Genomic DNA, 26382 nt, shown 5'->3' on the forward strand with positions numbered 1-26382 from the left:
TTGAATTGTTCGCATTATAGGTCACATTAAAGATGGAAAAAGTTCTGACATGATTTATCTTTGTCTCATTCTTTAACATCGCAAGAACCTGGTATTTTAACAGGGGCGTGTAGACTTTTTATATCCACTGCATATATATATATTTATATATATATACATACTACATTATACATTATTCTATGAACCTCAGAGGTCTATTCTTCTATTTGAGGTCCCAAAAGCTTATGCATTGTTTTCTATCTTCACCCCATCTTCCATTAAAGACTCCATTTTCTCTTGGGCTAATGCAGCTATATCTTTTATTCTTTCATAAAATAACAGCACATTTCTGGTGTGTGTGTATGATATAAGTACTCAAGGAGACAGAGTGTCCTAGCTGCTGGCATTTAAAACCAATTTCAAGAGACACTCTGCTGCTGGGCAGTCGCATTAATACATGTCACAAGGTGTCTACGGGACTGTGTAGCTCGGGGCCGGAACAAATCCTTTCACAACAGATATGTAACTGCATTTGTAGAGCAGGAGGAGGATCACAACCAATATTGTGCACAACCATGGCAGCAGGATGGTAAGCGAGGTATATTAAATATACATAGGTTATGGTATGGGTATAGTGTGTATAATTCATTAGTAGCCAATGGCACTCTTACCTTTTTAGCAATTCAGTGACATAATCTTACTGCTTTAACCATAATTATGAAAAACCCACTGCAGAAAGAAGAGGTACATCTCAGCCTCAGCTCATGATTTAGTGAATAAATCCCACTAGTGTATTCATCAGACTTTACCTATGTATGTAATGAGAAGTGTCATCTGAATTCCAGTATGCCTTGTTACCGAATCACGAGAAGGATGTGGAATCAGTCTGTACATTTCTGCGCATCCCTCAGCCCCCGGCGTTAAAGGGGAGTTCCTACCTATGTTTTTATTATATGTGTCCAATTAAAAAGAAGTTTTCCAAATATTTTGCTCTTTTCAGTCCTGGTTTTGGATAATATATTTTGTTTTCAGGCGGTAGCATATTAGCCATTAGTATGTGTTCTAGCTGTGTTATCATAGTTCAATCTACTAGAATATGAGCCACATTGCAAGTGCCATGATTAAGTGCTTCGCTAGGAGAATTCTCAATATAGTCAGTATTTATAGATGGCTCTCTGTTCTGCTCAGTATTTATTGGAGAGTTTATAATTACCATCCTGCCCACCTTTAACTGTTATAAATATTTTATGAAGACCCAGTACAGCGTCATACTGCAGCAGCTAGAAATCATTCACATTTCTGATGATTCTGCTGAAGGCCGATTTGCTTTCTGGTATAGTAGCCTGGATGGCTTCTATTGCACCCTTCCACTGGCCACAGAGTCACGTTACCCATTAAAGTTTGGGGTCACCCAGGCATATGCTTCGTGTACCTAATGTGTATTCCTTTTTTTATGTAGAAATAGAAGAATATACCCCTTGTACCCTTGATGATATTAATAGCCCTGCATGTACTACTTTTTGATGATTACTTTGTAGATGTCTTACTATGAATAACAAAACTCAGGCTTTATCATGCTCATATTTAACATTATGGCTGTTATCACATCTTTATTGAAATAATAATAATAATAATAATAAAACAATAATAATAAAACAAAATGTAAAGGTATCTTTGAATGTAACTCTATGCATTTTATTTATTTTTCTTAAATTTTAACCAACAATAAACCACCTTTGAACCAACAATAAACCACCTTTCTGTAATCCGTTGTTACTAACAGGGTATAATAACATATGGCTATTGTAAAGACTAAAATATATGCGCTATTAACGCATTTGGAAAGGAAACAAAAACTGCATATTCATTTTCTTATTTAAACATAATGTGCTACTAGCTACGTCACACGAGTGTGTTGGTAACCTGCGGTACCTGTTCCCCAAGAAGAACAGCTCATAAAAGTATTGATAGCTGGAGCTAGAAGTCTGTCTGTGTATTGACTGCTCTTTTGACTGCTCTGCTTTTTTGAGCAGTCAATTGTATTTTGTAAGGAATAACCGGTGTTCTGCAAAAAACGATAACGACAAAGATATTTGGAAGATGTGCTTAAATATAGTACACAAATAGAATATACATATACATTCTTGTGTAGTGTATATCTCTCAACATACTCCTACACTAAATGACCTTTGTAACGAATCTCACGCATTTATGTTACGCCAACATTTTCATCCACAGATATTTTTTCCAGACATTACTCTGGAAATGAAGAGGTTTTTTAATGGTATTTTAGCTATAATTTTTGCCTGTAGTAGTTTCCTACCGTGTTGATGTAAATTCATGTAGAATATGCATATTTTTTCAGCCTAGTGTAAAGAGCGCATGGTATTTCACAAAGCGTAACATGCAAAGCTATTACAATATTACTCAACACCTTCAGGCAATTTTCAGTTTCAAAATGATTACAGTCTAGTTGAAGACTACAGGAACAATCCTTCAATCAGTGTTTGACCTCCACACCTTATCAGCCTTAAATTTCTTTAAGAAGACTGTATAATTACATACATTACTATGTGTATAACACTGTCTTTTATGCTCTCCTAAGGAAAGAAAAATACATTGATTTTCAGGGCACATTTTGCAAAAAAAGTGCAAAAAGGAAAAAGAAAAATACCCTTGTTAAGGAAATGATCCGCTCTATTATAAAAAGACATATTAATCAGAGAATTTTAAAATCAGACAAAAAGTAGTGAGCTGGGAAAACAATACAGCTTAAAAGGACATTCCAGCCATCATATGTACTTTTTTTTATACACCCATGATAGCTGTGATTGTTCATTGTTTGGGACGCTACATCAACATTTGCACTTGATGCATATGATAGACATGTCGTCCCTTTACATTTTTGTTATTTCTTTTTAAGTAAATGCATGAAGGGATTCTGCAGAATCCCCCATATGCATTCCCCCCGTTTCGTCATATCCAGTCAGCTCCGTGGCTCAAGGAAAGCTGGGGGTTGAGATCTGTTCAGACCCCCCAGTGCATATGTCTGGAAAGTGCTGCCATTGAGTTTAAAAACAGTCGGATCATGGAGGAGGAGGGCAGCTATTGTGTCAGGTAAGTGTTATATATATATATATATATATATATATATATATATATATATATATATATATATATCTTCTTTATGGGGGGGTCAAGGGCATTAAATGCTTCTGGGATGGTATATACTATACACTCACTGGCCACTTTATTAGGTACACTTTCTCAATTGTTTAACACAAATAGCTAATAAGCCAATCACATGGCAGCAACTCAATGCCTTTAGGCATGAAGAAGTTGGCAAGACAACTTGCTGAAGTTCAAACCGAGCATCAGAAGGGGGAAGAAAGGGGATTTAAGTGACATTGAACGTGGCATGGTTGTTGGTGCCAGACGGGCTGGTCTGAGTATTTCAGAAACAGAGACACCAGATCTCAATCCAATAGAGCACCTTTGGGATGTGGCGGAATGGGAGATTCAATCATGGATGTGCAGCTGGCAAATCTGCAGCAACTGTGTGATGCCATCATGTCCATATGGACCAAAATGTCTAAGGAATGTTTCCAGAACCTTGTAGAAAGTATGCCCCGAAGAATGAAGGCAAAAGGGGGTCCAACTAGCAAGCTATTAGCAAGGTGTACCTACTAAAGTGGACAGTGAGTGTATATTGAGCCACTGTAAAACCCACGGAGATGGATGATATATGTTAAAATGTATCATTAAAAATATAACTGTTAAAAAAAAATAACTAATTAAACTGTGTTTTTCTTTTATCTCAGAATGTAACATAACAAAGATTGTAAGTTCATAGGAGCTGGGTCCTCTTCTACTTAGTTATGTCTTACTCTGCGTTAATGCCATTGTAACTTTTGTATATTATCCATTTTTATTAATTTTCACTCGCCCTATTGACTATTATAATAGCGCTACGGAATCTGCTGGCATTCTAAAAGTGCAATATAACGCACTTAATATCAACTATTATCAACCATTTATATTTTACAAACATCTATTTTATATCTAAAATGTAAACATAGAAACAGTAAACATAGAAACAAGCATTCCTATTTGTATGCTCCACCATAAGATATGTTTTCGGGTGACAGGTCCATCATAATATTGGCAAGGCACGGCAGGAGCTGCAACCGTACATGCTGTTGTTTCAAAATTGGATTGTCCTTCAAGATCATGCTGACAGAGAATGAAAACTGATACATGGATACGCTGAACAAGTTAAACCATAGACTATTGATTAAGAGTCATGCCCTTTCCCTTCTGTCTGGAGGCGAAGATGGATATCTTATCTGTCTGACACTTTATATGCAAAATCTCACAGCCTCGGTTTGTTTGCTTATCTCGGAATCGATATAAAATACATCTGTCCTCCAAGAGTCTCAGATAGTTCTATTTATTCTGAAGAACAGTACTAAGTAGTCCCTCACCAGCCAAAAATAAAGCCTATTCCTTTACTAAGTTTGAAAGCACTAAATGGTGATTGTCTAGGTGACCCAATTAAAATCAGAATGGCCTATATTTGTATTGCTGATTGAGTACCTCCATAATAATATAGTCCAAATGATTTAGAAAAATAATTTTACAAGAACGTGTGTGCGGTTATTAAAGAGCATATCTTAATGTTCTGCTCCGATAAGATGTAAAACAAGTGTAAAGCAAGTTTTGTACCTAAGTATATACATTCTACAAAATTTCCCAGGAAAATGGCCAAAAGAAATAAATCTTTGGGTTCAGTCATTAACAATATAAAATGTTCTATCTTCCAAATACGTGTACGTATTAAGGCTTCTTCATAACACTTACATGATTCCACTTAGGAATCAGGTACATGGAGATGTGTTCAGCACTTTTATAACTTGCACCTTGCATTCTTAAAATCATCCCACACTTTATTATGGTGGTGTAGACCAGGCAAAGTAGGGTTTTTTCCCCATAATAGTGAAAATGGTGCTACTACATGTAAGGGAAACAGTGGCATAGCCATGCTCTTGCTTCTTCTCAGTGAAAGGAGCAACACATCAACAAGAGAGATTACTAGATTCTCCTTTTCCTCTGGCCCATAACCTAAATCCATGTCGTCATTGACATAATCAAGGACCATGTTCTTTTCCCCTAATTGCATAAAGGGGAGTAAGGCCCATTACTGCTGTAAGATTAGACCTACCTTCATCTTTCTCACTTTTCTCTGGACTAAAAATAGACTTGCTACTATCATCTGACAGTACCTGTCCATCTTTGCTCTGGGGTGTTAGAAATATTGCGGTTTCTGGTGGCTGGTGGGACTTTATTTGGGAGGAACCGATTGATATGGCTGCCTGAGAAGGAGCTCCGGCTGGTTCCACAACAACCCAAAAGCACCTGACCATGGTAGGAGAAGAGTATAAGGGGTTCTTATAAACTCCCCGGAAACATCCCTAAATGTCAGGTCAGGTTACTAGACATTGTCATCCTATTAGTTCTAAATTGCATCTTTATCAATTGGCTAATTTCCGAACCTCCCATGGTATCACTCTTCAAAGCAAAGACGCACCAGCTCTTAGCTATAGCCAACAAGGAACACATTTTATGACACCTGGGACCTATTTTTTATGCTAATATACATTCATACAAGAGAACCTATCCAATTAAGTCAAACAAATCAGTTTGCCCCAGAGCCAGGAACATGCTTAGGTTGGGCATAGGGCGGGTTATGTCATAAAGTCCTTAATTTATGCAGCTTGTATTATATGCACCCTGGCATTTTCACATGACCAGCACCCGAAATATACCTGTTCTAGTTACGGGAAAGAGAATGAATCACTGTACAGAGAAAAGTGTTATATTGGTTAATGATGATGATTTAAATTTATCTCCCTTGTGCCATTTAATTGCCATGAGAATAATAAAAAATTTAAAAAAGAAATATAACAAAGCTGACACCAGTAGTAGTTTTATTCCGTGCTTAATCATAGAAGAATTTACAAGCAATCTCCACATTTGACCCCCCCAAAGCACCAGCACATGAACGTTCCGTGATGCCTTGGTAGTAATTAAATTGTGCCTAAATTTGGTAGGTTGGGTGGAGAAGATTTAAACACTAGTATGACCAGGATCTAGTATTTCTGTCTCCAAGAAAGAGCTTCTGCCTACTTGGGCTGGCATCCCAGGGTTCATCAGACTGGTTTATCCTCTTCAAGACCGGGACGTACCTGGTACTTCCTGGTCACAGGTCACCGCCAGACAGGGACTTACCAGGTACATCATCGATGATGCGCGATCCAGCGTCGCTATGAACGCTGGGATCGCGAGGGGCGGCTGCTACTGACCACTGGGTGTCCCCAGCGATCCATAGGAGCCACTCTCCCTCAATTCCGTGCACGTGATCGCTTTGAAGTGAATCACGAGCACGGAATTAAAATATTTTTTTAAAAAACGCGGTCTTCTGAAGGGGTTATTATACACTCTTACCACCTCTGCTCACATCAACAAAATTGGAATCACATCGTTTCACAGACATTTTCAAATTAAGATTTTGGTCAGTCAGTGGTGTGCACAATGAAAATGAATACGTTTGATTGTCAACTAGACTATATCTTCAGAAGCATATAGATACTTTGGCGAGAGTTCAGAGGGGCTACTAAACTGGTTCATGGATTGCAGGAGGCAAAACGCGTTGTGGAAATGAAACAAAAATTTTTTGGACTTCGGACTATTTATATTTGCTGCTACTTACTTTCATGGAAGATACTTTTATATTCTTATGGTGTTATAAAAAGTTTTACTGACACTACCCTCTTCTTGCATTTTTCTGCTGCATGGTGGAGCATTGTCTCAGAAATATATAGTTACCCTTTGTGGTCCCCTTTGAGCTGAATATACCAAGCAGGATCTGCTCAGGTAAATGTGAGTGAGCATTTTTATTTTTCTATTTAGGCTCCCTTGTTAAGATATATTACACATTTTTTTCTTTGTTCCCATATGTTATTACTGCTTGGTTGATATCCTTTAAGAGGATTACTATACCTTGTGTGAGATAGGTCTGGGATCGCCCCTCGCTGAGGTCAAGGGACAAATGCCCGTCTTCATTCAAACCAGGCAAACAGCACTAAGTTCGTGCAATCTGACACAGGGTCAGGTTTATTAGAAAGGTTGCAAAGACAAAAGAAATATAACAACACAGCAACAAAAGAAATACCTTGCCTGTCCGGCACTTACTATACAAGGGATGTCCCTCACTACCAGCTGGAGAGCTTCTCTCTGCCAACTTAACATAATATGTCCAGCAACCTTTACTCACATGTCTCTCCCACAGACAGGCTTTCTCTGTCCTCAGCCAGAAAGCTACCTGCCCTCCTGGCTTCCCTTTTATATCCGCCCTCTCATTCACCTAAATTAATCACCTAGCAGGTGGAAGACTCAGGTGTTACTTCACATAGGAAAGGAATCCAGGAGAAACATACCTCCCTTCCACCACCAATCCTACATGAATGTCACACTTGCAATAAGGTAATTACACAGTGTGTAGAGGGGGTTAGTGCACCTCTTCATTTTCTTTTTGGTTCTTTATTTGTTTATTCTAGCAGTGAGACACTAGCAGATTTGGAGCTGCTTTCCATACAACAGAGGAGCAGTATACTTTTTCAGTTGTATGGATAAAACGTACAAGGAAAGGTTCAAGGATCTTAATATGTATAGCCTGAAAGAAAGGCAAGACAGGGGGATAGGATACAAACATTTAAATACATACAGAAAATATGGGCATGGGTGTGTATGTATAAGTGTATGTAAGCATGGATGTCTATGTATAAGTGTCAGGGTCCAGTGGTCAGAATACACCGCAGCGACTCACCGGAGTACCCGCCACCCGCGGGTACCGGGTCCAGCGCTGTGTACCCGCTACCCGCGGGTACGGGGTCCATCGCCGCAGCATCCATCTTCTCTTCTTCCTCGAGCGGCTGGTACTAAGGGCGCGTGCGCGCCCTCTAGCTTAACTTTATTGTTTCCATTCGGGGAACACAGACTGCATGCTCGGATGATGTCCCGCCCCGAGGGGCGGGGCGTAACCGAGCGGCAAGTTTAAAAACGAGTAAATCAGTTATCATGCTTCCCTAAGCATCGCCTGAGTGACCTCTATTGCTGATTATTGTGTACCAGACCCGGCTTGCCTTGACTCCTCTATTTATTGACCCTTCGTGTACCAGACCCGGCTTGCCTACGTTTATCCTTTTGGTTCCTCCTTGGCGTCTAAACAGCTCCTGCACCTGTGTACCGATTTTTGGCTTCTCCTTGACTTCGTTTTTGGGACTGATTACCTAAATATCGTGCCTGTTTCTCCTGCATACTGGTCTCCGCTCCTCTTCAGTCACTTCTGTCCAGTTCCTGACAATAAGTGCATGTGTGAAGACTAATGTCTATGTATGAGTGTGTGTGAGCATGAATGTGTATGTATAAATGTGTATGAGCAAGAATGGTGACGCTTGAGTTGACATCATCTCCCATATCCTCCAACAGGGTCACTAGACATGGCAAAATGTCAGCGCTTTCAGGGACGTCACTTCTCCCCGAATGGAGGATTTGGGTGGAAGTTTCCGCTGAGATGCAGGCAAAGATAGCAGACCAGAGAGAAGATGCAGAGAGCAAAAGATACAGAAGCAGAAGTGGTCGGCAGAACAAGATGTGGTCGGCAGAGAAGTTAGAGAAACTTTAGAGTGTGTGAGAGAGTGAGTGAGAGTGAATGTGGTCAGCGTGCAACAAATGTTGTTCCCAATTTAAAAATGCACCTAAATTTCCCTGCCTGGGCAGGGTCCAAGGATGAAATGCATCTCCCACACACAAACACTCCCACCAAAACCACACCCATATCCATTATGTTATATCATTAATAATAATAAAATTCACATGCTCTCTCACACTCTCACTTACTTTCAGTCTCTCAATGTCTTCCTACCTTGTCTGCCAACTGCTTCTGTTTCTCTGTCTCCTTTCCCACAGCTCTGCTTCTTCTCTTACCTCTTCCTGCTCTTCTGTCTTCTTTCTTTGCTTCTCCCTATGTCTTCTTTGTGAACCTGACCTCTCAGATCCTATATTTTGGCACTCCCCTTGCCACCCAGTAACTCACATATACACTCAGACACATCTGCACAGATTTACACACTTACGCCAACAGACATACACATACACACTCTACATACACATACACCCTACACACTCATGTTAACATATACTTCACTACACACTTACACATACATATCCATGATCACACACAAATACCCATCAATGCTGACACACATACGCATTCACGCTTACACACACTTACACATACACATTCATGCGTACACACTTACACATACAAATGCATGCTCCTCACACACACATCCATGCTCACACACACATACACACTCATGCTCACACACAAACTCTTACACATTCATGCTCACACACAAACACACATTCATGCTCGTACAAAATTTCACATTTATATCCTTGCTCACACACATACACATCCATGCTCACAAACACAAATACATCGATGCTCACATACTTACACAGAAATTCATGCTCACACACACTTATGCATACATATCCGTACTCACACACATCCATACTTACATACACACACACATGTATGTCCTTTTCCCCACACACACCCATGCTCACAAACATTCATGGTTACACACATACGCATCCATGCTCACACAAACATCCATGCTCACACACTTCCATAAACACATACATGCTGATACATACTTATCCATACCCATCCATCCTTACACACTTTCACATACACATCCATGCTCACACACCATGTACACATACATGCTTATTCACACTTACACATACACATGCATGCATACTCCCTCACTCACCCCATTACCTCAACCACAGCTTTTCCTCTGGCTATGATCAGTCTCATGTTTAACCAAAGGGTCATGTAACTTTGCCTTACGTGACCCCGCTAAATTGCTGTCAAGTTGATGTGATTAATACTAGAACTTGAGACACTCCTGAGCGGGGGAACATGGTAGGGCAAACCATTAAGTTGCTGTCTGCTGGGTAGTACCATTGTTTTTTCAATGGATATTTCTCCTCTGTAATAGCACATGCGATCTAAAACTTAAGCTGCTGAGTAAATATGTTTTGTAGAGCTGGCTATTTCACTGTCTGTTCTTGGTTTGTATGCTCTTTTTCCTTTTTTTTTGCACCTCAAGTGTCAAAACATGGACATCCTTGTTTTAGAGAGATAACATCCACACCTTAGTGGAAAGTCTCTTGACAAATGAAACAAGTATCCTGTAGTACATACAGATATTTGTGCATCATTGTATGCCTTTCTCTAATGAATTATTACTCTGGTATAATCTACCCCATATCTGCCTAAACCACCAAAATATTTGAAGTAGTCATAGAACAGGAAATGCTGCATTCTTCATTCGTCAGATAGATGTCAGTATAGCACCACATTTTATCTAGACCTCTGAAGGCTGATTCGATTGTGAATGTGGTGAATATGCCCTAAAACAATAGCAATAACACTGAAAAACACCAATAAAATGTTTATATTCTGTTAGAACTTTCCACTATTTCCTGCTCCCAGTCTAGAACAAGTTACAAGAAGAAATATAATAATCACCCTGTACCCATCAGGGACCCTATCAAGTATAGTTTGCTCTCTTTGGGAGAGTGTCTACATTATGCAAAATAATAATAAGACTAGCTTGAGAAAATTTAAAATTACATATTACTTTAAGTCCACCCAAAAGAACAACCCAGAAACCAAAATCCAAAGTATATGTCCCCTACACAAGAATCCCCCGCAATCCCAAACATATTTGTCTTAATGGTGTCCTCCCGGTAGACGTGAGCAAGAAGGTCTACATCTGCACACTCTTTTACACTTAGAGTGAAGATTCAGTAGCGTCTTAAGTTTTAGCTGACCTGTGCCATTACAGAGAAAAGAAACTCCACCTAACCTTGTATTTCAGTTCTGGACTGTGCTCATGGGCTGATCAGACTGATATGTCGATGCAGATTGTTCCTCGGTTATGACACAAATGAGCTAGACACTCCTGGGGGGTACTCGGTAGGACAAGCTATTTAGTCACTGTCTGCTTTTGGATGATTTAACCTCATTGTACACATTGTTTTCCATTTTGTGGCTAAATTGGGTTTTTATAGAGTTCCAGTAGTTCAGTGGGATAGCAAAGCCTCCTTAGGTATCTGTAAACCTTAAATAGAACTTGGTGGTGGCAGCGAATAAAGTTTGGGGGTCATGTGAGAGTCAGCAGATGGTGGTTCCTGCTGTTGAAGTGTCTAAGACACCTTGTTTCTAGAGATATAACGTCCACTGGGAAGTCCTATGACGGCTGAAACATAGATCTGGGATTGAGACTGTTTTGACTAATGTTGCAAAGTCATGGCATGGATGGTCATTAAGGGAGAACATTTATGCATACTAGGGGTCTGTGCAGTTACAGACAATGCCCACAGTGCATCATGATAGAGGAGACCTCACTAAATTTTTTCTGGCCGGGTTTTTAAGATCCCTGAAAAGAACTCGGTTTGTATAGATTCTTTTCAGGATCTCACATGGAGGGTAGTAGTGGGATTCAATCTTTTTCGTAACCACTTCCGAGCTTTCTTACTAAAAAAATAAAAACCTTACACACACACAGAGACCCAGGCAGTCTCACACACACAGAGAAACTCAGGCAGTCTCACACACACACAGACCGAGGCAGTATCACACACACACACAGAGAATCAGGCAGCCTCACACACACACACACAGAGACTCAGGCAACCACACACACACACACAGGCTCAGGCAGCCACACAAACACAGGCTCAGGCAGTCACACAAACACAGGCTCAGACAGCCACACACACAGATTGTCCCAAAAGTTGTGTTATAAGTAAGTAAAGTTTACTGTAAAAAGGCACTTTGAACAATTTCAAGCTGTTTAGCAATTTGACTCAAATTTGTATATGCCGTTTTGACCTTTTTTCAAAAAGTATACCGTATTGGCTCGAACATAGGCCGCACTTTTTTCCCCCACTTTAAGTCTTTAAAGTGGGGGTGCGGCCTATATTCGGGGTCTAGCACCCGACGCCTGGGACATGCAGTCCCGGGCGCCGGGCAGGCAACGGGGTTAGGATACAGATCCCCCGCAGCGGTGCAAGGACCTGCATACTACTCTCGGATGTGCTCAGACAGCCTCCCCTGCCAGCACTTTCCACGGAGGGAGTGCCGGCACGGGAGATTGTCTAAGCGCATCGCGCAGACGTTCACCAGCAGCGGCGATGTGCATAAACAGCCCCCGCTGCCGGCACATCTGCACGAGGTGCTTTAACAATCTCCCTTGCCGGGAATTCCCACGGGGGGGAGTCCCGGCAAGGGAGATTGTTAAAGCACATCATTCAGACGTGCCGGCAGTGGAGGTTGTTAACGCTTGCATCGCCGCAGCCGGTGAACGTCTGGGCGATGTACGCTAACAATCTTCCTTGGCGGCACTTCCCACGGCGGAAGTGCCAGCACCGGAAGTTGAGGACGCGTACTGCGTAGCTGTCCCCCGCCGGCCCTGCAAGACCCCGGGGAGTCTGCACCGGTAAGTCTAGGGGGGGGGGCTCTTGGGGGCAGAGTGGCAGCATATCTCAGGGGGGTAGAGTGGCAGCATATCGCGGGGGGGCACATCTCGGGGGCAGAGTGCATATCTCAGGGGGGGATAGAGTGGCAACATATCTCGGGGGGGCAGAGTGGCAGCATATCTGGGGAGGGCAGAGTGGCAGCATATCTGGGGAGGGCAGAGTGGCAGCATATGTAAGTGTAAATCTCAATCTAAAAAGCACCAGTGCATGCTTTTAATTACCATTAATTAATGCTAACTACCATTATACCGTATTGGCTCGATTATAAGCCGCACCATTAAAGTTTAGTGCTGTTTTAAAGATACATTTATTTTTAAGGAAAAAATACACGTATATTAATCATAATGCACCTTACTTATAGATATGCCACCCTGCCCCCCGATATGCCACTCTGCCCTCCCTGATATGCCACTCTGCCCCCCGATATGCCACTGTGCCCCCCGATATGCCACTGTGCCCCCCTGATATGCTTTATGCCCTCCCCAGATATGCCACTCTGTCCCACAGATATGCCACTCTGTTCCCCTGATATGACACAATTTTCAAATTAGAGCAGCCCAGGGGGTGCCCCCCCCCTACCCACACACCTTGCCACCCTATCCCTGTAGGATATAATGACATATCCTGGTTCTCAGTCTCAAAAGGTGTCACAACTAAGGAATATACCCTGTACTCATCCTTTTACTGCTGTTGGCTGGTCTGAGGGGGATCACCGATCTTCCCAACTGGCCCTGCCACCAGTAATACAACTAAGGAGCAGTGCACTCTTACACATGCATCCCAGTATGGACCAAATCATGCTGGGAGTCTGGTATGCTAATGAAGATTTTGTGATGGCACAATCGACCAAAATTTAAAGACCCAAGTGAAACCTGAAAACTTGCACATTCACCGGAACTTGAGAACTGACATTCACAGGATATGCTTAAAATAAACAATATGACAAGATAAAATGTCATTGAATGCATTCAACTGGCTGTAAACAGTGGGTTGCTTATGTACTACAGCTTTCTATAATGTACTGCAGCATACAGTACTTTGCTTAGTATGTGCAAAATAGAAATGTTGATGCAAATCATGATGTCATAACCTTTCCACATAATTTGTATAGGGTAAGGTGTGGTGTTAACCCATGAGCTGAGACATTTAACTCTACAGTTGTTAACAAAGGGAAAAAGACAGTAGGAACAAATAGCTACAATTACACCAAAGAATGTGTGCGTTATGAATGAGGTCATGAGGTTATTTTTAGAACAGGAATAACCAAAGGTTCTCACAGGCAAAAATGGCGATGTTGGAAGGAAGTTAATAACATACTCCATAGTATGGGGAGTTGAAAGAGCATGGGAAATAAGGGCGGATTTTGTCTCTTTTGGATCTTCATCATTGTCATGGGATTAATTGCTGGTAGACAACTGCCTATATTTATATATATTGTTATGGCTTCATCCAATTGCCTGCTGGCTAGAAATGTAACAGTCCAAAAAAAAAGGACACTAGCGGTCCACCAGTTATTAACGTTGCACAGACTACCAGAGAGAAAGCAACAAATAGGTTCATTTACTAAGGTGAGAGTTTGAAGAAGAGTTGGAATTCTTAAGACAAGGGATATTCTGCATTATCACTCCCTGGAAGGAGGATGCCATACAGCAGGCATGTCCAAAGTCCGGCCCGCGGGCCAATTGCGGCCCGCGTTCCGGACTGATACGGCCCCCAAGTGAGCCACGGGACTTGGCGTCATCAGCCGGCGCAGGGAGAAGGAAAGCGCGAGATTTGGGCTTTCCTTCTCCCTGCGCCGGCACACACCCCTCAGTAGCGTACCGAGCGGGGGGCGGTCCGCACCGGGTGCCGCTCATCAGAGGGGTGGCAACTTGCCGGCACCCCTCCAGAGACGGACAGTAATGTCCGCCGCTGGAGGAGCAGGCTCGCAAGGGAGCGGTATCGGAGGTCTTTAACAGACCACCGGCTCCCTTGAGTGATTTTAAGCCGGTTCAAGGATCTCCCTTGAACCCGGCTTAAAATCACTCAAGGGAGCCGGAGGTCTGTTAAAGACCTCCGATACCGCTCCCTTGCGATCCGCGCGGCAACAGCTGTTGTGCGCCGGGGTTTGTTGTCAGATCCCGGCGCACAACACTGAAGCCGCGCCCACCGCTGTCCGTGCCCTCTGAACCCCGTGCCCTCGGAAGAAGACAGAAGAACTGAAGAAGAAGAGGAGCGAAGAGCAGGAAAAGGAGCTGTAACGAGAAAAGAGGAAAGGTAAGAAAGCATACAGTGAGAGTGGATTGGTGTATGTGTGTGGATTGGTGTATGTGTGTGGATTAGTATATGTGTGGATTGGTGTATGTGTGTGGATTGGTGTATGTGTGGATTGGTATATGTGTGGATTGGTGTATGTGTGTGGATTAGTATATGTGTGGATTGGTATGTGTGTGTGGATTGGTGTATGTGTGTGGATTGGTGTATGTGTGTGTGGATTGGTGTATGTGTGTGGATTGGTGTATGTGTGTGGATTAGTGTATGTGTGTGGATTGGTGTATGTGTGTGGATTGGTGTATGTGTGGATTGGTATATGTGTGGATTGGTGTGTGTGTGTGGATTGGTATGTGTGTGTGGATTGGTATATGTGTGGATTGGTATATGTGTGGATTGGTATATGTGTGGATTGGTATATATGTGTGGATTGGTATGCGTGTGTGGATTGGTATGCGTGTGGATTGGTAAATGTGTGAGAGTGATGGGTGTTATGCTGTACTATTTCCAATGTATTTTTCATGATATAATTATGCTCTAAAGTACATCATAACTCCCATCACTCTATACTGTTCCATACAGTGGCAGAGCTGGGAGACAGAGGCCTTGCACCCCCACCGCAGGACTCCTGAAAGGTAAGTGAACTTCAAAGAGGGAGAGGGTAGATAGTTAGGAGGGGTAGATAGGGCAGAAGGGAGCGAGAAGGGGTAGATAGGGCAGAAGGGAGCGAGAAGGGGTAGATAGGCCAATCATACTCCTATCATGCCAAGTCTGCGAGTGCCTCCTGGAATCTGGGTATGCCTGGGCATGATAGGAATGTGATTGCTGTTAACAATTATATATATATATATATATATATTGTTATTTAATTGTTTTGTCCTATTTTGGTGTGTTACTTACTTTAAATAAGTGTTAGATTTTTTTTATGGTGTGTGTGTGTGGGGGGGTGCCACATACAGGATCCGCCCCGGGTGCCAAATACTCTAGGTACGCCCCTGCCCTCCCCTACACAATTTCTTCATCAGATGCCCTTGTGGCTGTGTGTGCCGGCGCAGGGAGAAGGAAAGCCCAAATCTTGCGATCTCGGACGTCGCTAGATTTGGGCTTTCCTTCTCCCTGCGCCGGCACACACAGCCACAAGGGCATCTGATGAAGAAATTTGTAGGCAGTGGCGGAACTACCGGGGTCGCGACTGCGACCGGGCCCTGGAGTTCTGCCAGTCAGTGGGGCCCAAGGGGTGCCGAGCGGTCGCTGAAAACGACCGCTCGGCACCTCTTGGGCCCCCCTGACTGACAGAAATCCAGGACTCCTCTGCTCGCCGCTGCCTGCCTCTGCGCTGCCCAGAGTGCAGTGTTGGAAGTGTGAGGTGTTTGTCTCGGGTGCCGGCGCTTCACGCTGAGCGCTGGCATATGACGGCACTCAGCAGTGAAGCGCCGGCACCCGAGACAAACGCCTCACGCTCCCAACACAGGAGTTGACGGTAAGTGACCTACAAAGGGGAGTAGGGAGGGAGTGGGTAGATCGTGAGAAGGGGGGGTAGGGAGGGAGGGAGAGGGTAGATCGTGAGAAGGGGGGTAGGGAGGGAGAGGGTAGATCGTTAGAAGGGGGGTAGGGAGGGAGAGGGTAGATCGTGAGAAGGGTAGGGAGGGAGAGGGGAAATTGTGAGAAGGGGGGTAGGGAGGAAGAGGGGAGATTGTGAGAAGGAGGGGTAGGGAGAAGGAGGGGTAGGGAGGAAGAGGGGGAGATTGTGAGAAGGAGGGGTAGGGAGGAAGAGGGGAGATTGTGAGAAGGGGGGTAGGGAGGGAGAGGGGAGATTGTGAGAAGGGGGGTAGGGAGGGAGAGGGGAGATTGTGAGAAGGGGGGGTAGGGAGGGAGAGGGGAGATTGTGAGAAGGGGGGTAGGGAGGGGAGATAGTGAGAAAGGGATAGATGTGGTATGCCGTTTTCAATAAACTTTGCATAAAATAGTTAATTTGCATTTAATTTTAATGGTTCAGAAAATGTCAGGCAAAATGGTCGGCCCTCGCACATGTTCACTTCATCAAATCTGGCACTCTTCGAAAAAAGTTTGGACATGCCTGCCATACAGGATCTGTATTTTATAAAAACACAATTCTTTAAGCATGTGCTGATTTTAGATGCATAATATGAGCGGAAAATTTGCGTAAGGATTCTAAACATTCCACTTAAATATTTATTAAATGCGTCCCCTATCTGATTATAGGAAGTTATGTTTCTTTCAACAATTCTTGCTGCTGTTGTTTAAAGCAACGCATGGTCTATCCATAAGAATGATAGCAATGTCATAGCAGGGGTGGTAACTAGGTAGATACATACCAGACATTTCCTAATGGGTGCTATTTGTGTTCCCTCAAATTGTCTGGATTCTTATTAAACGCAAGTGCCAGCGCGATCGGTAGGGTGTCATTTCCACCATTACAGGCGTGTTAAGTCCACCAAGTAAGATGCTGTTCATTCCACATTCATTGATTGTACCGGCTACCCTTGTGTGGTTTTTACTTCTTCTTGTAATGCTGGTTCCATATAATATAATTACACCAATTGTAATATGGGTAACTAGGCAGACCTGCCCTCACTCTATATCTACTTTACATACATACATTGTATGTATGTTAAATGAGAAAGAAATGCACGGCTGTTTTTATACCTTGGGCTCCTGTCCAGAAATCCAAAAAAACGAACCATCATCTGACCCCACACATAACGTGAGGTGCAACAGGGGCATATCTGTATAGAGATTACAGACTTGCTGGAGGCTATTCTATAAATGAGAGGCCAGTGTTGATTTCCATGTGCTAACCTGTGGTCCATAATGAAAACTGTAGCAAACCAAGGAATTGGAAACAAATTATGGCTGTGATAATTGCTCGAATCTGCCCAAAGCCATAGTTTGACTGAGACAGGGCACTAAAACACTACGTTCTTTGTCCCTCCCTTTACACTTTGGTGATTTCTAGTGACTCCCAAACTTCTCAATTCTCATACCTACTAAAATGTATGTGTATAAATTATATACAGTGGTAAGAAAACGTAAATGAACCCTTTGGAATTACCTGCCATATCATCAGGATGTCTGGTGTGAACGACTAGTTGTATTTGTGTGAGAGCATGGATGTCTAAATTGTGTGTGTGAGAGCATGGATGTGTCATTGTGTGTGCATGTGTGAGAGCATGGATGTCTTATTGTATGTGTGTGTGAGCATGGATGTCTAATTGTGTGTGTTTGAATGTATGTGTTAGTAAGAGTATGAGTAATTGTGTGTAATTTGGGTAAGTGTGTTTGCATATATGTACCAGAGTGTATGTTGGAAAGGGGGCAAGGAAGGCACAGACAAGTTGTTTGGGGGCAATGATGGCACATACCAGCTGTTGGGAAGGGCCCAGGGCAATTTTTACAAAAGGGCCCTGTGGTTTCTAGTTATGCCGCTGGGTTAATGTCTGGGCTCTGACTGGGCCACTCCAAAAGGGCAGATTTTGTCCTGGTACCTCACCCACCTTCTACTGAGCTTTAGCTGGCGGTCAGCCACTCTGACATCATGCTGTATGATACCATGATAAACTTGGGAATTCATTGCCCCCTTGATTATGGCAAGCTGTCCAGTCCCCCAGGCAACACAGCATTTTGGCCGTGTGCCCACTTCTAGGGAGAGTAGTCACCGTAGTAAATTGTCTCCATTTATAAACAATTTGTCTAACTGTGGACTGATGAATACGTACATGAACATACAAAGATTACTTTGTGTAAAGCAACGATTATGCAACTCAACAATTCTTGATTGTGGGTCTTTCAAAATTTTTCACATGAGCAGATGATTCTTGAGAATGACAAACTCAAAATATTTGAGTGTTTTTTACGCTCTAAAACACACATTCTATCCCATTTCATTCATGGGACTTCAGGTTTGCCAGCTCCTGACTAGCTTTTGTTGAGGTGATTAGCCAAGGGGTTCACGTGAATGTTAGAATGATGTATTCAATATGGACAAGAACTATACAACACTTTGTGTGTTATTGGTTAAAACAGATTTTGTTTGCTCGTTATTGTAACTTACATGAAATGTTGGTGTGTGTGTGCCCATCAACCCCAACTGCAAGCTCTCAACACAGCGTTCTCCATTTACCTCTGCAACAATCAAGTGGTCACCCAAGCAGTCCTTCTTCTACTGTCTCATTTCCTCCTCAAAGACCCAACAGACTGCAAGCTCACAAGACAAGGGTCCTTCTGCAGCAATGCCTTAGCATATGTTAAAGTTATTATTGTTAGATTTTCTTCTATTGTAACAGCACTACAGAATCTGCTGTGTAAATATATATATATAACTATATATATATGTATATATATGTGTGTGTGTGTGTGTGTGTGTGTGTGTCTATTTTCAGTATGTGTCCACTTTCACATACACCTTTAGTAATAAACTGTACAAGAATGTAGTAATAAAGGCAACTCTCACCGAGCCTGCACCACTTTTTCAAAGCGGGGGGGGATACCAAGAGTTTCCTTCAGAAACGAGCACTCCGCATGCCCCATACTATCAGTCTGTGACTAGTATTGACTTCAGTTTTCACCCCCTCCAGCAGACGTCGGCAGGGATCTGCTTTTGTTTACTGAGCTCTTTTTCCTGTGTGTGTGAGAGGGAGAGCGAGCCTTCCCCACCCCCCTTATCCTGAAATGCTGAGACCCTCCCCTGTGGTGGCCATGTTCCTACAGCTCTGGATGAGCGGTATTCAGTGAGGGCTGGCAGAGCTGGGCTGCGTGCAGCATCTGAGCGGATCGTATGCTTTGCCTGCGTTTCCTTTTGCGCGCACCCTTCGGACAGCAGCATGGCAGTCGCAGTGGGAAGACAGACTGTAAGTTATCCAAGGGTTAACTACACCTTTTTTTTTTCTTCTCTCCATCAAATTCTGCCCCCCCCCGAACGTAACTACACTTTCATTGTAACGTTCTGCCACACTCCATGTGCCCATAGGCTTCCATTGGCCATCAGCGCGTCCAGTTGCTTTTTACATTACATGTATGGGCTGGAATATTTAATTCCCCATCCTCACTCTTTGTACCCCATAGTAGCCCCCCCCCAACTCCTTCCATCCCTTTAACCTGATCTTCCCATTTCCCTCCCTTTTGCATCCTGTGCTTAGGATCAGGAGATGAATAAATCATCTTGCAATAGCGTAGGAGGGAGTTATATAATTCACATAACGGATTCACGTGTCTTAGCCTAGAAACCCATCTGGATCACTAGATCACTCTCTAGATCCGTTGAATGGATCACTGGGGGTTTATGGTGTGCAGCCCCCCCCCCCTATTAAAAAAAAGAATCAGAATAAGAAAAGTGTATTTTTAGACCTGGCCATGCGTTTCTGCCAGCAAACTCTTTGCCAGCTCTTGCTTTACTCACTGCGTGGGTTTCCAATGAGCTTTCTGCGTGGGTTTGATGTGAGTGGGTGAGCAAAACTGTTATGGTGATGTGCAGCACCGTGGGATTAAAGATCTTGTATATAATATACCATGGTGCTGCTGGGCAAAAATTACTTCCTAAAATGATCCATTGGTTAAAAAAAAAAATGTCAATGATCTGCTGGGAAGAATGATAGCTTGGAATGTTTTTCTGATTTTGTCTAAATATCCCCCAAAAATGGTTTATCGTATCAGTCTGGAAAGTATTAATGATGTTACAAACCCTCTTCTTTTTCATTCTTTTTCTCTTGCTTGTTTGTTTACGTGAAAGTTGCTGCAGCTTCTCCAGTAGAGTTGTCAGTCTGGCACACAAAGGGTGGAAGCGCCACAGAAGCTAGTGGGTTAATGCTGCTCCTATGTGACCCTGTTGCCTAAAGTTTATTGTGTTTGTAGGATTACTGTTGTTTTATGTTATTCTCTCTGTAAGACAATCAGACTCATTTATTAGTCTTGATTTAAATACCAGGGTGTGGTCCTGCATACGGTCCTCTGGACCAAGTCTCTAGAAAGTTACTGATATTCCTTGAAGATTCGGAGAGAGGAAAGAGAGATGTAACAAGGAGCTCTCTGTATTTTGGCTTGTGTTAACCCGCTAGCGTTTTTTCTTGTATGTCAGCAAGAGGGGGTGATAAAGGTTAGAATATAAGATTTGAAGGCATCTCTTTGTTGGCTGTGATGGCCGGATGGAGAGGCCTCTCCCCATCCCGCACTCCTCTCCCCCTCCCAATCCACCCCTTGGACAAACAGTTATCTTTTCCTCTCTGGATCAAGCATAGCTATCTGCGGCGTGTGTGCAGGCCATGTGTAAGGAAAGGAATACCCCCTTTTAAATGATATAGATCAAAAGTTTTTTGCAACTATAGAGCTTTGTGAGCTCAGCGTGAGTTTTTTTTATGGGCTGGGGTATGCATTAACTCTCTGGCACACGGGAGGTTAAAAATATCTTTTGTATTTCTACCCGCTGCCGCAGCTATGTGTGCACGAATAACAGAAAACTATTTAATATATGACTTATGATTCCCCCTAAAAATAAATAATCGTCTATAATGTCGGAAATTCGTCGGAGAATTCAGAATCTCAACACCGGAGGGATTTTCGTACGTAGATTTGACTATGTGTTTTAACCCATTTTTGGGAAAGCTGCGTGCATTGATCTTGAAGCCTAATTTAATAGTTAATGTAAGTTAAAATAACAGATGATTTAATCCTACTTTTCATTCATGTTCACTAGCAGATAATATAAAGCTGTTCAGAAGTAAGGAATAAAACATCCCGTGTGTCACACCCGCTCTTATATACGGTACAAGAAGCTTGAAGTTTGTAGCCAGCTTACATTTGATCTTTTCTTGGAACTGACTTCACTTATTAAATATCCAACCGTTTTCTTATGTCAAAATATAGTTAATACTTCTCAATGTTCCAAAAAACAAACATAAGCCAGCATGCACCTACTTCCGGAGAATGGATTGTCGTTTGGCTTTGGTGTCATGAAAAATATAAATTATTTATCTGTTGATTATTGGTAGAATAAAATAGAACTTTTTGAGTTTATCTGCTTGGATATCAATGCATTGCCTCCAGTTTATTTAGGGAAGAATTAAAAAAGAGAAATTGTAGAGAGTCACACCCAAATAATACAATACGATTGCTAATCGTGGTGCGACACTCCAAGACTCTTGCCCAAAAAAGCCTATAAATGACCAAAAATAAAGGACATGCGCATACTAAAACATTTCACAATACGCTATTACAAAAATAAAGCAATACTGTATGGAAAAAAGTTATAAAAAAATGCATAAAAATATGCATAAATGGTTAAAAAAAAAAAGCAATACCAGTGAGCGGTAACACAGAGAACCCCCATGGTTTTGGCAGAATGTCTTTATTAAGGGTGATCTGGTGTGTGCCTCCTCCGTTTTATGTTTAGGGAAGAAGCTCTGATGAAATTGAAGCCCATTTAAGATCCACACTTCAACCTCCCCTCCCCAGTGAGGTCATAACATAAGGTTTGCATATGGAATACACACAAAAAAGGGCCAGGTTCTGTTTATTGGGTCTGGTGATCTTCTCTGTTGGTCGGACATTATAAATGGATGGACAGATTCCATGAGCCACGTAGCAATGGCTTCTACAGTTTTACTGATTATGTCTAGATTTTTTGTTATTTTATGTTGAATCTCATAGACTCTCCACTCTTACCTCCCAGTGCTGGCCCCTTGGTTTTCATTGCCGGCTTCTAAATGTTTTATGTATAGATTTGTCCGACCAATATAGAGTACATTTACGTTTCACATTCACCAGATTGCAAACTCTTTGTAACAGCCCGAGGAATGCAAAACAGATTTATATCTCTGTGTTAACTCCTGATGTTGGTAGAGATTCCAACCCTTTCTGTATTTCCATTTCCTTCCTCACTGCCATCTCCTACAATCGCAGAAGCAATGGATGCAGTTACGGAAAGGCCCTCTCAGTGGACATTGTGGTCAGCTGTGGGCTAAAAACAGAGCGTTTATGTCCCAGTGGGCTCCCACCACTTTGAATGCCTTGAGTAAAACTTATCTGAAGAAGTAATTCGGTCCATCGCAAACTTTTCAGTCCACTTACGTTTTTTTAAGGGTCCGTTTAATTGCTAATAAAGCTAATTAAAGTGTTTGCTAATCCCCCCACTTGTTATGAATATTAGTATTTTTTTCAAGATTCTTCCAAATTAAGTTTGCTCCCCTATGTGCTTTTGCCGATGACATAAAAATTACACTCAATGTCATAGTGATTACCAATTATATTATCAATGCCTTCATCAATTATCTTACCAGGGATTACCTGTAATGAATGGAATCTTCACAGCCTGCCACTGAGACGTACTATGACATCATAAGAATGTTTATCCTGTGTTGTCTTCACGCTATTTTTATGTTAACATACTCAAATGAAATCACAAGAGAGTTTACATTTTTGTTGAAAAAACATTTTTTTTATTTAAGTTATAAGAGAAAATAGTACAGTGACAAGGAAGGAAACAAAGAACCTTTAGTGCAATTAAACAGCCCTAAAGGGGAAAAATCCTTTCAGAATTAGTCTGCAGTCCACATCCTAGTGATCCAGAGGAAGGCGAAAAAACTCGGAGGACAAAGATTGTATTCCAAGCCAAAAATTCCTTCCTGACCCCTGGAAATGGCGATCGGTTACTTTTCCCTGGATCAACAATGAACCGCAGAACCCTCCCTGTAAGGGAAGGACCACTGAAGTCACCAATTGATGGGAGGGGGCACTCTGAAGTGCTCCCCCCTCACCAGAAAAAAAAAAAAACTTTTGGTTCCACCACAGCATTTTCAAAACAAATAGAACAAAAAAAATTCCGGGTGCTTGTTTCATGCAGTTTGATCAATGAAATGAAAAAAGCGCATACTTGATAAAGAGCTCCATCCTTGAAGCCCCAGCCCTTTCGGATGATGTAATAAACACTGCATGCACTGCACACCAGGTGAAAGGGCCGGGGCTAGTAGGGCCACAGTGAACACCAGAGCCCCTTTTTCTTTTATTTTCTTTTGGGGGCTGCGCTCACTGAAGGGATAGGCTGCCTCTTCTTTCCCTTCTCAGCCAGAAAGCCTACAGGAAGGCCGGATCTTCCTGGACCCTCCCTGCAAGGGGGAGGACCACTGAAATCACCAGTTGATGGGTGGGGGTACTCTTGGTTCCATCATGGCATTTTCAAATTAAATAGAACAAAAAAAATTCAGTTTGCATGTCTGATGCAGTTTGATCAATGAAATTTAAAAATCATCACTCAAAAACTAACTCTCAAGGAACAAGCCTTCACAGGCACTCTCGACCTTCTAATAAGGATGAGAAGAGGACCTCTTAAGACCTTGCTGGTGTAGTTAAAAATATCCTCTATCCCAACTGGCCTCACACACTGCAGGCACCTGCTTGGTCTATTATGACAGCAAGCATTATGATGTAATGTGGGTGTGGCTTTAACAAACCCTTATATGGTTACCTGCTATGCGTTATGGTGTAAAGAGGGTGTGGCTCTAACATGCCTTATATGGTTACCTGCTATGCGTTATGGTGTAAAGAGGGTGTGGCTCTAACATGCCTTATATGGTTACCTGCTATGCGTTATGGTGTAAAGAGGGTGTGGCTCTAACATGCCTCATGGAAAAACTGCATCTAGGTGTGGCTTTAGCATCTCTTATCCGAGGAAATAAAATATTTCTTCTTACGAGTAACTGCTGCTGCTGGCCAGTAAGACCCAAATTCTATAACCTCCATACATATCGATAAAGATTATTATTAACAGTGAAACATGCTTGGTTATCCTCTGTGAATGTGCTACTCTAACCAAAGCTTTTAAATTTCCCATGTTTTGCATAATAATTGTAAACTGCATGCATGTAGTTACCGGCTCTGAGACTATAATTACCTGCCATACCTACCAACAGTCCAGAATTTCCTATGCAAGACCCAACAACTGGGTTCATATCCTGTGCTGCAGATTATCCTGTTTGTTGCCAGTGTTGGTGTTTTATAACGACAGAACCCGTCAGGTATCTGTGACTCTGAGAATATGTCCTTTACCCTGAGATTAAATCTTTATAGTTCCAGATTATGACAACTTTAATACATGAATGCGTCTGTGGACTACGACACCCATTTAAATGAACTCTTCCAGAGAACTATTCGGTCACCAAACATGCCAGGAGAGCTCTCTGTTGCCCATTGTAAAATCAATGCTTTGGAAGCCATTGGGTATCAGGCATGCAGATAGCATTTCACCCGAATGGTGTATCGACTCTTAAACATAGAATGGGTTTGAGTGGAAAAGACCCCTAAAATGTTAATCAGAGACATAATAAGCATTAAGTATAACCTCTCATACCACTGTCTGTGTATTCGGAGGGGTGAGTGCCCAACCCCCTAACCCAGCCTGCATACGTACACTGACTTACTGGATGCTATATAGAAGAACATTTAGCAGCCCTTCGTATTTTTATTTTTACAGAAACTGGATTTTTACAAAAAAAAAAAAACCTGTAAACAATCCCTGCAGATACAACTTAATCCGGATTTAGTGTCTAAATACCCTTCTTCTATATGTATTTTTGTAGATATGCTTTGTTCACACTACTTATGACATTTTATTTATAATACAATTACATTAGGGATTGAAGAAACGCCGTAAATTATTCACAGAAAATCCCATATCCCTCTATTTTGTAAAATGTCGTTCTTTCCAATGCATCAGCCCTGGCATGTGAAGTTTATGCAATATGTATTTGTTTTGTGTGGATATCAAAATGCCAAAACCTGTTTACTACACATAAACACCAAGTGAATATTATGTGTAAAGAGTAATTTGGGTGCAAAGTGGTACAATCAGCAGAAACACTCTATTAGTTGCAATGGTGATTGTACCACTTTTTACCAGAATAAGAATAATGTACAGTAAAGAGTATCGCATGTGATTTTTATTCCCCCCCCCCCATTTAGAAATTATAGGTACTAGGAAACTTGTTTACAGGATCTGTAGCTGTGATGTTGTGGAAGTAAAACAATTATAGGGATTATTGTTTTATTTTAAACAGGGCCGGAAATTTCGTATTATTTACAGAGGGAAATCGTTTCCTTGGGTTTCCAAATTGGAGGCATTTTTAAAATGCAAACTCAAACAAATTCATACCAGTCTAAATCAAACTATCACACACGGCATTCTCAAATGCACCACACACACACACACACACTCTTTCATTTCACCATACAGACCATTCTCGGCCACACTGACATACACTCAAAATATATACTAAAGTACACAGTATTCTCAACCAAATGGCATGCACTCAGATATACGCATCCACCTTCACCCACGTACTTCACACTCAGCCGCACACACAAGCATGATCTTCTCACCTATCACTGTGTCAGAAAGGTCTCACTATTCTTTTGAGCTCCTGCTCTTCTAGCTTTTGGCCACAGGTTGCTCTCTATTTAATATAAATA

The 26382-nt window shown here is 42.1% G+C and overlaps 1 protein-coding gene across 2 annotated transcripts in view; it reads left to right on the forward strand.

The window, feature by feature from the left end:
- Positions 1 to 19634: 19634 nt before the first annotated feature.
- SEPTIN11 (septin 11) overlaps positions 19635 to 26382 on the forward strand; it is a 40099-nt gene continuing 33351 nt past the window's right edge. For both annotated transcript variants that reach the window (XM_053461667.1, XM_053461666.1), the window contains exon 1: positions 19635 to 19778. In XM_053461667.1, coding sequence (XP_053317642.1) covers positions 19752 to 19778 — 27 coding nt within the window. In that variant the 5' untranslated portion in view covers positions 19635 to 19751. The remainder of the gene's footprint in view (positions 19779 to 26382) is intronic.

The sequence above is a fragment of the Spea bombifrons genome, chromosome 1, assembly GCF_027358695.1.
Source record: "Spea bombifrons isolate aSpeBom1 chromosome 1, aSpeBom1.2.pri, whole genome shotgun sequence".
NCBI classification, from domain to species: domain Eukaryota; kingdom Metazoa; phylum Chordata; class Amphibia; order Anura; family Pelobatidae; genus Spea; species Spea bombifrons.